This window comes from Gobio gobio, assembly GCF_949357685.1.
Source record: "Gobio gobio genome assembly, chromosome: 23".
Taxonomy (NCBI): Eukaryota; Metazoa; Chordata; class Actinopteri; order Cypriniformes; family Gobionidae; genus Gobio; species Gobio gobio.
In genome coordinates this window covers 37,009,151-37,023,011 of record NC_137119.1, presented here as the reverse complement: position 1 = coordinate 37,023,011, position 13,861 = coordinate 37,009,151, and the positions used below count along the sequence as shown (strand labels likewise).

General features: G+C 34.8%; 1 protein-coding gene across 1 annotated transcript in view; it reads right to left on the bottom strand.

The window, feature by feature from the left end:
• Window positions 1–1,783: 1,783 nt before the first annotated feature.
• Window positions 1,784–13,861, bottom strand: part of st18 (ST18 C2H2C-type zinc finger transcription factor) — a 65,304-nt gene continuing 53,226 nt past the window's right edge. Inside the window, exons 15-22 of the mRNA XM_079806703.1 lie at window positions 13,741–13,809; window positions 12,837–12,899; window positions 12,335–12,415; window positions 9,829–10,050; window positions 8,054–8,142; window positions 7,754–7,857; window positions 7,506–7,649; window positions 1,784–3,816 (exon numbers count right to left, since the gene is read on the bottom strand). Of these exons, the coding sequence (XP_079662829.1) occupies window positions 3,676–3,816; window positions 7,506–7,649; window positions 7,754–7,857; window positions 8,054–8,142; window positions 9,829–10,050; window positions 12,335–12,415; window positions 12,837–12,899; window positions 13,741–13,809 (913 nt within the window). The 3' untranslated portion in view covers window positions 1,784–3,675. The remainder of the gene's footprint in view (window positions 3,817–7,505; window positions 7,650–7,753; window positions 7,858–8,053; window positions 8,143–9,828; window positions 10,051–12,334; window positions 12,416–12,836; window positions 12,900–13,740; window positions 13,810–13,861) is intronic.

Below are 13,861 nucleotides of genomic sequence, written 5' to 3'. Positions count from 1 at the left end.
GTTTCTAGGTGACGTTTAACAGGAACGCTCTGCCTCATTTCAGGTGATTAAACGTAATTTGCATCATCATCAACTCTGATAATTATAAAAAAGATAATTACAAAGGGTAACAAACCGAACACCATATTTACACGGCACAGATTTCATATCAGGGCTACAGGGTTGTGCAGGTCTCTTGAAAGGAAATGCTTTTAAAAGCTCTTTATTGATCTCATGACCAGTCAAAACTGGTTAAAATTCATTCATCAGTGTCTTATTTCTCTTTTTGGATACGTGAATTGATTCGTATACAGAAATGAAGGCCTGAAATCTTTAGTGTCTCAAAGTTGCATTCATACGCCACCTGCTGGTAAATATGGAAATAGTTTTCGGATGTCTTGCAATGTCATAAAGTTAAGTAGCAACGTATCAAATCTTGTGCTGTTAAAAACATTGTAGAAATGTGGATTTGAGCTCCGATGTAATCAAGAAGCCATTACAACAACAAACGTCTGTGATGAGCAAAAGTGTTTCCATATTTCATTTTCTCAATTTCTACAGTATTTTGCAGTTTTATGAATTAAATATGAGACTACATGAATATTTATACTTTTAAATATATGTGACCAGTGCTGGCAAAATGAGTCGGAATGTGCGCGAGCTATTACGAGCAACAGGTGAAAATTTTAAATTTTGGTCAAATTTGAGGTTTTCATAAAAATGAATTCATTAAGCCCTCGTCTAGCGACCCCGATGCTCCAAATAGACATTAAACATCTAAAAGTATCTGTATTTGTACGTTTTCTGAGAGAAGTAGCCTACTTTTCCTTTGTTCATTAAAAATCTCTGCTCAACGACTGGCGCTTCCCCTCAGCACAAGTTTGGTATCTTTTTAAAGCGGAGTATTTCAACTTTTGTGAATATTCATAGCGAATTTCGATGACATGAGTCTGAACCAACGAAATGTGATTTTCAAACTTATGCTGATGTAAACAAAACGATCTTACTCGCGCTGACGCCTCTCATAACCATGTAAGTTAGGCCTACACAGAATTACAGTATTTAATATCTCTCTTGGCCAGTAGTCACGCAAACATTGTCTGCTATGTCTTAAATGAACGTTTGGTTAACTGTTTTGGAAAAATATATGTGTACCCAAACATTTGGCCTATTAGGCTACATCCGTGACCGTGCGGTAACTAAGTCTTAAGCTAAGTCTTAATTTTAATCATGGTGGTATCATGGAGAGAAAATTTAATACATATTTTTCCTATAGATATTTGGTTTCGATTTGGTGTTATTACCAGGGATTTTAAGGTATGGTTGCTATGGGATTTTGTTTGGGAACCTTCAGAAAACTTTAGCTGAATCCGAAATCGCCCCCTAGGCTACCCTTAAATAGGGCACAGTCCGATACCATTGAGTGCAGTCATTCAATCCCACATTACACCGCAATAACGAATTCAACGGCTGTCCGAATTCACTCTCATTTTCATTCACTTCATCAAGTGAACTATATTAGTGGACTAACGTAGGGAATGGTGATTTCGGATTCAGCATTTAAATCGATTTGTCTCAAAATTGACTTCTGACTATCAAATTCAAACAGGTGTAGCTCAGCCATTCTTTGTCTGATTGGATTGGAGCTCTTAATTTAACTAGTGATGTATAAAATGTTAAAATATATTGAAAATATTGATTGTGAGTAATAAGTTCAAGGACATGTTAAATGCACAGATCTATATCTAGTAAATATGCTTTTATATAAATCATATTTTTATATGAGCCACTGTACAATGAGTTATGCAGATGATTTCAATAGTTTATTTCTACCATACACAAACTGTACAACACAGCGCAGTACTGCTTATGAAAATTTTAAAAGTGTAAGGAAATCCTGATATACAAACTACGTGAACTAAAAAAAAAAACATTTTTTTTTAAAAACAAAAACAAACTAAATAATTTACAGTACCGTGTATTTTGACTATTTTTTCTTTTACACAAAAAATTCATATCACATTACAAAACATCAAATACAAAAAAGAAAAAAATAAATATTCCTCACAAAACTTCCTGAGCAAACAATCTGTGGTTTATAAATTAAAAATTAGGAATTACAAATCATTTAAACAGAATTAATTCTAAATTATACAGTAATTTAGGATTTCAAACAAAAGTTGATTCAGTACAATTCATTATGCTCATTTGGTCAGATAATATAGTGTTTTTATTTCCTCTGAATGACCTGTAAATTTGCTTAAACACAGTTTTTGACATCATCGATGGACAATGTGAAAACTAGATTAAACCTGCACTGGTCGCGCATTTGTGACCCGCTCACAAAGAAACACTAAATAACGGAATAAAAGTGCAAAAGGGTACGTTTAGTGTTAGAGAAAGCTTTAAAAGTGCCACGACAAGGCCGCATGTGATCATAACACAGCGCTCAGATCTGCTGCCGTGACCTCGGCCCTGCATTTACACACAAAATCAAGTGGTCGTAATGGAACGCTTACTCTCTATTGCAGTGAATTTGTCCATTTTAGTGGCTTAAAGACATGAAGTGCTTTGAGAAAACATCATCCATAAAACCTATTTGAGAGCCCACTGTTTGTCTCACAGAAGAAGCCAAAGGTTGAGGAGGTCAGAAAAAGAATCAAAAACGTATTGTGCCTGATCATAAAACACTTTTTTTACAAGAATATCGTTACATACTTAAAATGGCGTATAAACAGTAGGTAAACAGAGTTTAGAGGCTTTTCATTCAGAAAATAAATATACTGCAGAATAAAATGAATCACCATTCACGTAATACTGCTCTACCACAAAACATATCATATTCCATGTACTCATTTACATTTAGGCACATATATGCACACACGGATGTGCACACCAAAGGCAGTTCATATGAGCAGAAACGGAAATAAATTATGATGTCCTTCAACGTGGCGGTGGTGGTGGTGGATGATTTGATTTTTGCTCCGGTCGAGTGTCGCTGTACAGTCGTTCGGAGGGTGGATCGGATAAAATATTTTTCTTTTCGAATACAGATTTGTGCATGACGAAACAAATGATGTCATTTGTGGATTAATCACATTAACTACATTAAAAAAATAACTCGGGGGGGGCCCATAACAGACCAATGACAGCGGCTCACCAACAGGTGGCGCAAGTGGACTATTCTTACATTTGACATCAGTTATTCTTAAAAAAAAAAAAAAAATCATCACGAATGCCGGCGATTCAAACTCCCAGTTATTGTACAACAAACGCAGGAAAATGTAAATAAATAAAATTCACAATATGTAAGATTGGCCTTGCATTTTGGAGTTGCAGAAACAAAACAAAGGAAACAACAGTTATGATAGCAATAAATAAATCAATAAATAAGTCAATAAATAAGATTACTGTGAGATAAATAGTACCGATGAATAAAGATAATATGTAGCAATAATATAACAACACACAAAAGAACAATACGGGATAAAGTCAAGCAAACCATAGGAAATAAATAAGTGCAAAAGGAGGTCAATTCTCACTACAAGGAACATTGAGCTGTAAAAATGTGGCTGGTATTTTTCAGTGCAATGAATTTGTCATGGAATGGAGTTATTTCGACGAGACATATCTTGCACGGATCACAAAGCCAGCCCTCCGCGGACAATCAAACTTGATGTGAAAGAGAGTTTGGCCTTATACGTGGATGCCCTTTATGGCCTGGCGGATGTTGTCCAATAAGGCTTTGCATTCTGGCGAGTACTCGTGCTCGGAATTGTTGTACATATCCGTCAGTGTGTTCACGTACGCTTCGAAGTTCTGTTCGTTGATCGGACCCTGGAACAGATTGAAGAGCATTCGATTCAAATGTCTTTACAAACATGCACCATTTTAGCTCAAATCATATTGAATTCATTAAAAAAAACAATAATTAAATGAACCTCGTCTGGCAATCAAATGTTCTTGTTTTAATAAGGGTTTTGGCTAATATCAAGCTACCACCGTTTTGATGTAGTGCTTTGGCAGAAACTACACTGTAAAGAGGGAAAACGTGCAGCTGGTTCCTTAAGGACATTTATCGCTGGTAACACGCTTCATATTTGTCCCTGTTCCTGCATAAGAATTATCACGGCAATATTTCATCTGATTGTTTGAACTGAATTATTTGCTGATTTATTTGATCATTATTGTAAGGTTCCTGGGCATGGATTTAAAGGGATAGTTCACCCAAAAATTCTGTGATCACTTACTCACCCTCAAATCTGCATGAGTTTCTTTATGATGTTGAACACAAAAGAAGATATTTGAAAGAATGTTGGTGACCAGACAGTTGACGGCACCCATTGACTTCCTACTATGGAAGTCAGGTGGCAATTTAATAACCAATATTCTATAAAATATCTTCTTTTGTGTAAAAGATGAGTAAATAATGACACAAATTTTTTTTTTGGGGGGGGGGGGGGGGGGGTCCCTTTAAATCTCTTTTTTCCCCTCTCTTTTTGAGACATGATGTGATATCATGATCTGAATTGAGCTTGAATAGAAAAGTTGGGACCACTTTATTTTACAGTGTCCTTGTTACATATGTTACATGTATTTACCATAGTAAAAACAGTAAATTATGCGTAATTACATGCAACTAACCCTCAACCAAATCCTACCATAACCCTATAGTAAGTACATATTGTTAATCAATATTGCTCACTGTAACAATGACACCTTAAAATAAAGTTTTAAACCATATCTTGTTGTTCCTTGTCTTATTTGATACCCATAAAAGAACCGATAAAGCATGCGTCTTCCGCATACTGATTGAGCTTGATAATTATGAATGTAATGTTTACCTCTGGCACCCAAACTCACTCTTTTATGGCCAAATACCATCACAACCTGATATTTTACAGTGTTTTCAGCTTCCATGATCAATTTTTGTAAGTTACACATGGAGTGAGCAGAAAACTACGTAGTAATATTTGTTGAAATTATTAACATATCAGTAGCACTTTATGGTTACACTTTATTTTAAGGTGTCTTTGTTACACTGTACTTATACATTTAAGTACTGAGTAATATTAAGTAACTACACGTTACTATAGGGTTATGATTTGGTTTACACTGCATTCACACGGGGCGTCAACGCTTCTCATTTACTTTGAATAGGTGAGGTTAGGGCTAGACAATTAACCGAAACCGAAATTTAGAACCTCTAACTGACGTAATAATTTTCCCATTTTCACGTGACTCCGCCCCAGTCAGTCACATCAAGTGCAGTTTGCAGGCACACGGAAAGATGCAGAAGCAGTTATCTTTGTTTATAGATGCTCAGAATTACTATGGTAATACGCTGTAATTATACATTTAAGTACTGAGTAATATTAAGTAACTACACGTTACTATAGGGTTAGGGTTTGGTTTACACTGCATTCACACGGGGCGTCAACGTTTCTCATTTACTTTCAATGGGTGATGTCATGCATTGCCAAACTGAATTGTGGGTTCCGTTGCGTTGTGTCACTGGCGTTGTTCGCGGCAGACGTTGAAAAGTTTTCAACTGTTCAAGTGCCAACGCAGGCGTCAGCCAATCAGATTGCCTGTGAAAATACCCTAGTGCAGACGCTAGCCAATTGCATTCATGCAGCACCGGAAAAGTATTATGATTGGCTGTTGTCACTATGACGGTTGTGTCAGACACGCCCTCCGTCAAGCATTGACACAGACGCCCCGTGTGAATGCAGCGTTAGGGTCAGTTGCATGCAATTATGCATCATTTATAGTTATTTATTACTATACACTCTAAAAAATGCTGGGTTAAAAATAACCCAAGTTGGGTTGTTTTAACCAGGGCTTAAAAACGGAAAAAAATATCAATCGGTTCACTCCGAGCAGAATCGATATTATAGCTTTTCCGTTTTTGCGTTCCTCAATAAACATTACTGTTCCGAAAACGGTTTGATTTGAAAAAATAACGGTTAATAACGTTATTTTAATTTAGCCTATAGAAATATGTATAAATAGACTTATTTTTCACTCAATAATAATAATAGGCATGGTAATTAAACTTGAATATTTATTTCATAACATTTTTAAAACCACAACAGAAATACCTACATTAATTACAAGGCATAAACAGCGGACCTGTTTTAATGGAGCGTTAAACAATCGAAAGTGGCCCTCTTATGCCTAATTCTTTTCAGAAGAGTGATAACATTCTTTGTACATAACTTTTTTTCAACACGACTTGTTTTAAAAATCGCATGAATAAAGAATAAATAAACTGGATAACCATTGCTCTTTTAATGCACCGTCAACTGGTAATTTCAAAGCAAACACTGCGCAACACGTCCTTGCATCACATAATCAAATTCAGTCAGCTAATAAAGCTTGATCATTTAATGCAATATAACATACCATTTAATACGAAGCATCAACCGTCTAAATAGAAAACATTGACCTGTCCTGTATTGGCAATCTGAAAGACTATAGGAAAAATGTTTGATAGATGCTAGTAACCTACTTGGATAGGCTTAAACGGAATCCACAAACTAGCCTAAATCAGACTATTTGAGCTTAAAGTCCGTATTGCTTATTTAAACATACGAAAAGAATGTCCTCCAATACCCGCGCTTTCATTGTAGACCTCAGCGGGGAAAGAAATGTACTTGAGGCATGAAAATGCGCGCTCTTTACTGACTCGCGTTACCGGTAGATTCATAGATGATGGTGCGCGGGCATTTCACTCACGCTTGATCCGTCAACGTCACACGCTGTACTCTATTCATTATTGGTCACTGCCAAATTAAAATATTAAAAGAACGATAAAATAACGTTATTAACCGGTTAATGGCCATTTCAAATTAACGTTTCTGTTCAGAACGATTCAAATTGATTTTGATTTCGTTTTCGTTCCTCTTAAAATGTCGTTCGTTTCCGGTTTTCGTTTTCGTTCCTTGAACCGGTTCAGAGCCCTGGTTTTAACCCAGCGGTTGGAGTAAATGTTTGCTTAAAACAACCTAATTGCTGGGTTAAAACAACCCAATCGCTGGGTTAGTCCATTTTCAACCCAACTTGGGTTATTTTTAACCCAGTATTTTTTAGAGTATAGTACCTACACGTGACATGTAACAATGACACAAAAATAAAGTGTCACCTGTACAGTTACACTATATTTTAAGGTGTCATTATTACAGTGTAATTATATATTTAAGTAGTGCGTAATATTGATTAACTACATGTACTTACTTTAGGGTTATGGTAGGATTAGGGTTTGGTTGAGGGTTAGTTGCATGTAATTATGCATAATTTACTGTTATTACTATGGTAAGTACATGTACCATATGTAACAAGGACACTGTAAAATAAAGTGGTACCCTATGTTCTTACTATAGTAATTGCAATAACTAGGTACTAACCCTAAACCTAACCTTAACCCATGTAGTTCGCTTATATTAACCTAAGTACACTGTAAGTGCATGTACTGTAAAATATGTGAAGGAAAAGAGCATGTTTCAGAGTGAGGTCTGTCTCACCATTTGCGGCAACTGGATATCTGTGAGACTGTTGATAAGTGCTTGACTGAGACGCGCTAACTCCTTCAACAGACTGTCGTTGTGCTGCTCAATGATCTTATTCTCCTCCTCGATAGTCTTTAGGTTGCACTCCATGGATGAGATCTGTTTTAAAACGGGGAAACAAGGTCTTTAGCTCGGAAACTGCAATACCCCAATCTTCTCACACAAACACGTGTGAAGGTGAAACAAATGCGAATGTTGTTTACCTGAGTCTGGAGCTGCATCATGTCTGCTTCTATCTTCAGATTGGATTCATTAAGCTCCTTTATTTCGTGATCCAAGTGCTGCATGTCTTCATTGTTTTCAATACCTGATTGACGAGAGACAAACCAGGCAATGTTAATAAACACGTCTTCCAAAATCTGAACTAAATGACTTGGGAGAGCTGTCATAACTTTTGAGGCTGTGTATTTTTCTTCTCAGGAGACAAACACAGTCTCACACTATGAGGAAAATATCAGCAGGTCAAATATTTTAGCTTTATTTGAAGCTCTTGAATTGCTCACCACTGCTGGTTTTGAGTTTGATGGTCATCATCTCCTCATCGGACAGTTTCTTCTTGATGCTCTGGGCGTTTAGTGGACATCCTGACAAACTGTAAAGGAACAAAATCTACAGATCAGTACTAGCAATCTGGAGTAGTTTTTCCTAATTATAACTACATCCATTATAGTCTAGTTTTGGGAATCATCAGATACGAAGCATAATATAAGCATGAACATAATCTGAGATTCACAGAATGATTAAAATAACACATGATAAGGGTGTAAGGGTGATCAAAAATTAATAAACCAGAGAGTCTAACTTAATTAGAGATTATATACTGTATATATTATATAATATAATATATATACATACATATACATATGTGTGTGTGTGTGTGTGTGTGTGTGTGTGTGTGTGTGTGTGTGTGTGTGTGTGTGTGTGTGTGTGTGTGTGTGTGTGTGTGTGTGTGTGTGTGTGTGTGTGTGTGTGTGTGTGTGTGTGTGTGTGTGTTTGTGTTTGTGTTTGTGTTTGTGTGTGTGTGTGTGTGTGTGTGTGTGTGAGAGTGTATTACATATATATATATATATAGATAGATATATAGATAGATAGATGCATATTTTTATACATTTAAATAAAGTCAACCTGCATATTTGTGTATTTGAATAATCATATGAAATATATATTACATTATATTATTTATGATATAACATTTATATATGTGTGTATATAGTGTTTATTATATATATATACATATATGTATTTTTAATGCATATTTTTACACAATGAAATAAAGTCAACCTGAATATTTGTTTGTGTTTTTGAATAATCATATTCTCTCTATATATATATATACAGTGGCATGAAAAAGTATGTGAACCGCTTGCAGAATCTGTGAAAATGGGAATAATTTTAACTAAATAAGAGAGATCATATAAAATGCATGTTATTTTTTATTTAGTACTGTCCTGAATAAGAAATTTTATAAATATGAAAATATGAAATTTTTACATATAGTCCACAAGACAAAAAAAAAAGCTGAATTTATTAAAATAACCCTGATAAACAGTTTCTGAACCATTGATTCTCAGTGCTGTGTGTCGTTCCCTGGATGATCCACGGCTGTTTTTTTGTCTTGTGATGGTTGTTCACGAGTCCCTTGTTTGTCCTGAGCAGTTCAACTGCCCAATGTTCTTCAGAAAAATCCTCCTTTTCCAGTATCTTTTTCATATTTGAACCCTCTCCAGGAATGACTGTATGATTTTAAGATCCATCTTTTCACACTGAGGACAATTGAGGGACTCAAACACGACTACTAAAAAAGGTTCAAACATTCACTGATGCTCCAGAAAGAAACACAATGCATTAAGAGCTGGGGGGTGAAAACTTTTAAACAGGATGAAGATGTCCAAATCTTTCTTATTTTGTTTAAATATAATTTTTTTTTTCATTTAGTACTGCCCTTCAGAAGCAACAGAAGATACTTGCATGTTTTTCAGAAACTTTTTATCAGTGTTATTTTAATAAATTAAGCTATTTTTTTGTCTTGTGGACTATATGTTAAAATTTTTTATGTAAAATATCTTATTCAAGACAGTACTAAATAAAAAATAACATGCATTTTATATGATCCCTCTTATTTAGTTAAAATGATTCCCATTTTCACAGATTCTGCAAGCGGTTCACATACTTTTTCATGCCACTGTATCTATACATAATAAATGTGTCAAGATGTCTCATTAGATAGATAGGTTTAATATCAGAATTGAAGTTTCGGTTTATCATTTGGTTTCCTCACCTCCTGTGCGTAACGAAGACGTTGTTGGCGTGACCCAAGCCGTTGCAGCCGGGCAGGGGGCAGTGAGGAAGTTCCTGTTTACAGCCATTCCAGGAGAAGGCCGATCCGTTCATGGAGGTCTCCTTCTGCCGCTTGGTGGCGATGGGGCAGCTTCCGGCGCTGCGATGCGACGTGTATTTACCCGACACGTGGCCCTGCCCGTCACACCCTGCCACCGGGCACCTGGTGCACGAGAAAGGGAACACACATTTACTATATCATTCATTAACAACAGGACAATATAGACTGATTTGACTGAAGACTAAAGTGCTGTGATTTATACCACTAATAAACATTTTAGACTGAATTTATGCAGCATTCATATGCAGATTTCACTATTTTTAATAACTTGTTTGGAGGGAACAAGGTCATAATCTGCATCACAAAGGTTGTTTGGTATAGATTTCTGGGTCACCGTGCCAAAACACACACAGATGTGACCTGACCCCTCGACGTGCTTAAATTAAACCCCCTGCACAGCCCTCTTTTGTTGTCCTAAACTCAACAGTAACACTGTGATTGTCGAAGATAATCTCTTATTTGAGATTGAACTAGTTTCGCAGCTTATAACCGAGAGTCTTCCTAAACACAAATGAGCCCGTATACATTCAGCTGATAATTTGATGGCTGAAACTTCGCCACACCACCGTGGCGCAATTGTCGTTTTGTCCGTAAACACCCCCCCCCCCCCAATTTGCAGAGTTGAAAGACTTTTCAAATACCATTAAGAAGATTAATCCTGTGAAATGCTGATTAAAAATGTATTCAAAACGGAAAAAAAGGGCTGGAGTAATTCTATCGGCACACGCAGAAAAGTCTGCGCTCCGACGGAAACGCACTCCAGTAAATAATTACGGGCATGGAGGTTAACGTGCCGCCGATGGAAAACATAAGCCCTAGCAAGTTGAAGACTAGAGTGGTGAGGAGTTGGCCAATTTATTTTGCTGCTCACTTTCCCCCTAGGTCAGTAATGGAATGACATAAATTGCACATAATTGTTGTGCGTCCTCCACAGGGGGGAAAAAGCACATGATTTGGAGGTGGCTGACCCTTTCCCTGATAGCCCATATTGGAAGAGGTGAGAGGTTATCTGGGATAGTACAAATAGCTTGTCTGCAGGCCTATATGGGAAAGGTTGTTATGGCAGTTTTGGCTCTAATACGCTGACTAAAACAAGACAACATTATGGCTCCAACACTGGCCGTCGAGTCCAGCTCCGGGAATGGCGTCCCTGACCGCGGAACAACAGAGATGGGCCATATGGCCGACAATTTACAATAATCTAGCGACATTACAGACGTGGCCAGGGTCTGCTTTCCGTTTCTCCACCCATCCGTTCCTCTGCCTCTCCGTTCCTCCGTTTAATGTGCGCGGACCTGCTACCATCTAATTCCTAAGCTCTCGTCTTTGCATTAGTAATTAAAAATGAAATACTAGCCCAGATGCAAAAGTAGGAAAGCCCTGTCACTCTAGGTTATACTTCGGATTTAAGGCTGGAATCAATTCAATTAATTCCCCCCCCCCTCCATAGTATTATGTTTTTTAAAGAGCAAACTGCTGCATTAATTGTAATTAAATGAGATCTTACAGGAAAACGAGGAAAGAGTTTCGAGCTCCCTGAATTAAAAAGATTATATTTTTGAACGGTATTTCTAGGAAACGCAGTTCTACAAACATGAACTATCTTTAAAAAGATATATATATATATATATTATTTTCAATAAACAGCAATTACAGTCTTATTTCCATGTGCGTTGCATTTGTTTTAAAGGTTAGTTGTATAGGTTGTTTTGATTAAAAAAATTAAGTGCATTCTGATTCCATGAATATAATGTCTTTTTTTTTTTTTTTGGAGGGGGGGGATACAGCAAAATACACTGTAAAAAATATATATTATCAATATGTTATAACAACATTGCTATAACTTATCAAAAACTCAAAAAAAGTTAAGCAATTTTCAACTTTTATAAGATTATAAAGTTATATTATATTTTATAAAACAATTTTTTGTCAGTTTAATACAGTTTAAGTTGAAATGACTAAAACATCCAAGTTGATTGTACTTAATTTAAGGCAGCAACTTCTTTTTTTGGCGCTTAATTATGTAAAACATTTCTCATTAGTTAACATTGTTCAGATATACTATAAATCACTTTTATAGTGAATATATAGACATTTGATACATTTAAACCTAGCTATATATCATGCTAGGTTTATTTAATTGTTAAATAATTTAATAATAGTTTTCAAACTTTGGAGGAAAAAAATGGGCCTCTAATACTTAATAATAATAATGTATCACCACAGTGTACCCTATTGATTTCGGTTACATCTTTTAAATCTCTCATCAAATAAACGAGAAAGTTTGTGTCAAATGTTGATGCTTTAGTAAACACATTTAGTTTATAGTTCTCTTAAATCGGAATAAAAACACCAATGGATGTCATTGTTTTTGGTGGTGTCTTACTTCATCTCCGGCTCTTCTTTGTCCTCTTTGCTTGGCGTGAGCTTCAAGCCTCCTTTCCTGGCACGAGGGCATCCTGACAGACTGGGAAGGAACATGACATATGTGACGAACCTTTCAGAAGTTCAAGCGTGCAGACGCGTGTGTGGGAAAGATACTGCGCTGCGTTTACTGCGTGATGTTTCAAGCTTTGACACCTGTCGTGTTGCCATTGAACAGGGGTCATTACCTCAACAGCCGTGAAATGCCACAAAGTATCTACTCTTCGCTGATTACCCGGTTTTAAATGCAAATGATTTAACCCACTGAGTGCCTTTGTGTGGTCTGATGTCTAAAATCTATTATAGTATAACATCTTGAATTAGAAAACACTGGTTTAAAAATGAGACATTATGTTATAATACAAAGCATGACCATTTACGTTGTGCAAAAAATAAAAAAAATGTCACTTTCAATGAAGTCTATGATTATTTTGGAGAGATTTCCTGTCTAATGAGATGCTCACCTCCTATGAGATGCATAGTTCCCTGTCACATGACCTGAGCCGTCACAACCAGGAGTTGGGCACCTTTAAAAGAAATAGAAATGTATGAATCATGATATATATAAAAATAATTTCTATTTATATTATAGTCATTTATTAATTAAGATTATTTGTATGTGTGTGTGTGTGTGTGTATATATATATATATATATATATATATATATATATATATATATATATATATATATATATATGTAAATGTAAACAAATATTCCTAATTAATTAATAAATATAATAATAAAATAAATTATACATATAGCCATCACAACCAGGAGTTGGGCACCTTTAAAAGAAATAGAAGTGTATGATTCATTATATATATATATATATATATATATATATATATATATATATATATATATATATATATATATATATATATATATATATATATATATATATATATATATATATATATATATATATATATATATATATATATATATATATATATATATATATATATATATATATAATATAATTTATATTAACATTATATTTATTATAAATTAAGAACATTTGTTTATATATATTCTTAAATAATTAATACATAAATATAATAATAATAATAATGCTAATAATTATAAATATTTATAATTATAATATAATTATTAAAATAATGATTACATTTAATTTAAAATTAAAATAAAATAAACAAAAATAAATGTAAAATAAATTAAAATAAGACTTAAAATATTATTAAAATTAAAATAATAGTTAGTAGTTATAATGATTCATACAATATATACTTTCCATTTATTTACATCGTTACATTACATTTACACGATTGCTCTAAATTCTCTAACTTTAAAACCATTACACATTTTTTTTTTTTTATTGAATTGAAACTTTTTCTAATTCTTACTTTAGCTCTTGAGAATTAGCAGCCATTAGTGATTTCAGGGTCTTATCAGCCAATGGGCAACCAGATACACTAAAAAATAAAAAACAGGAGACATAATGTATATTTTTCAAGATGATTTTGC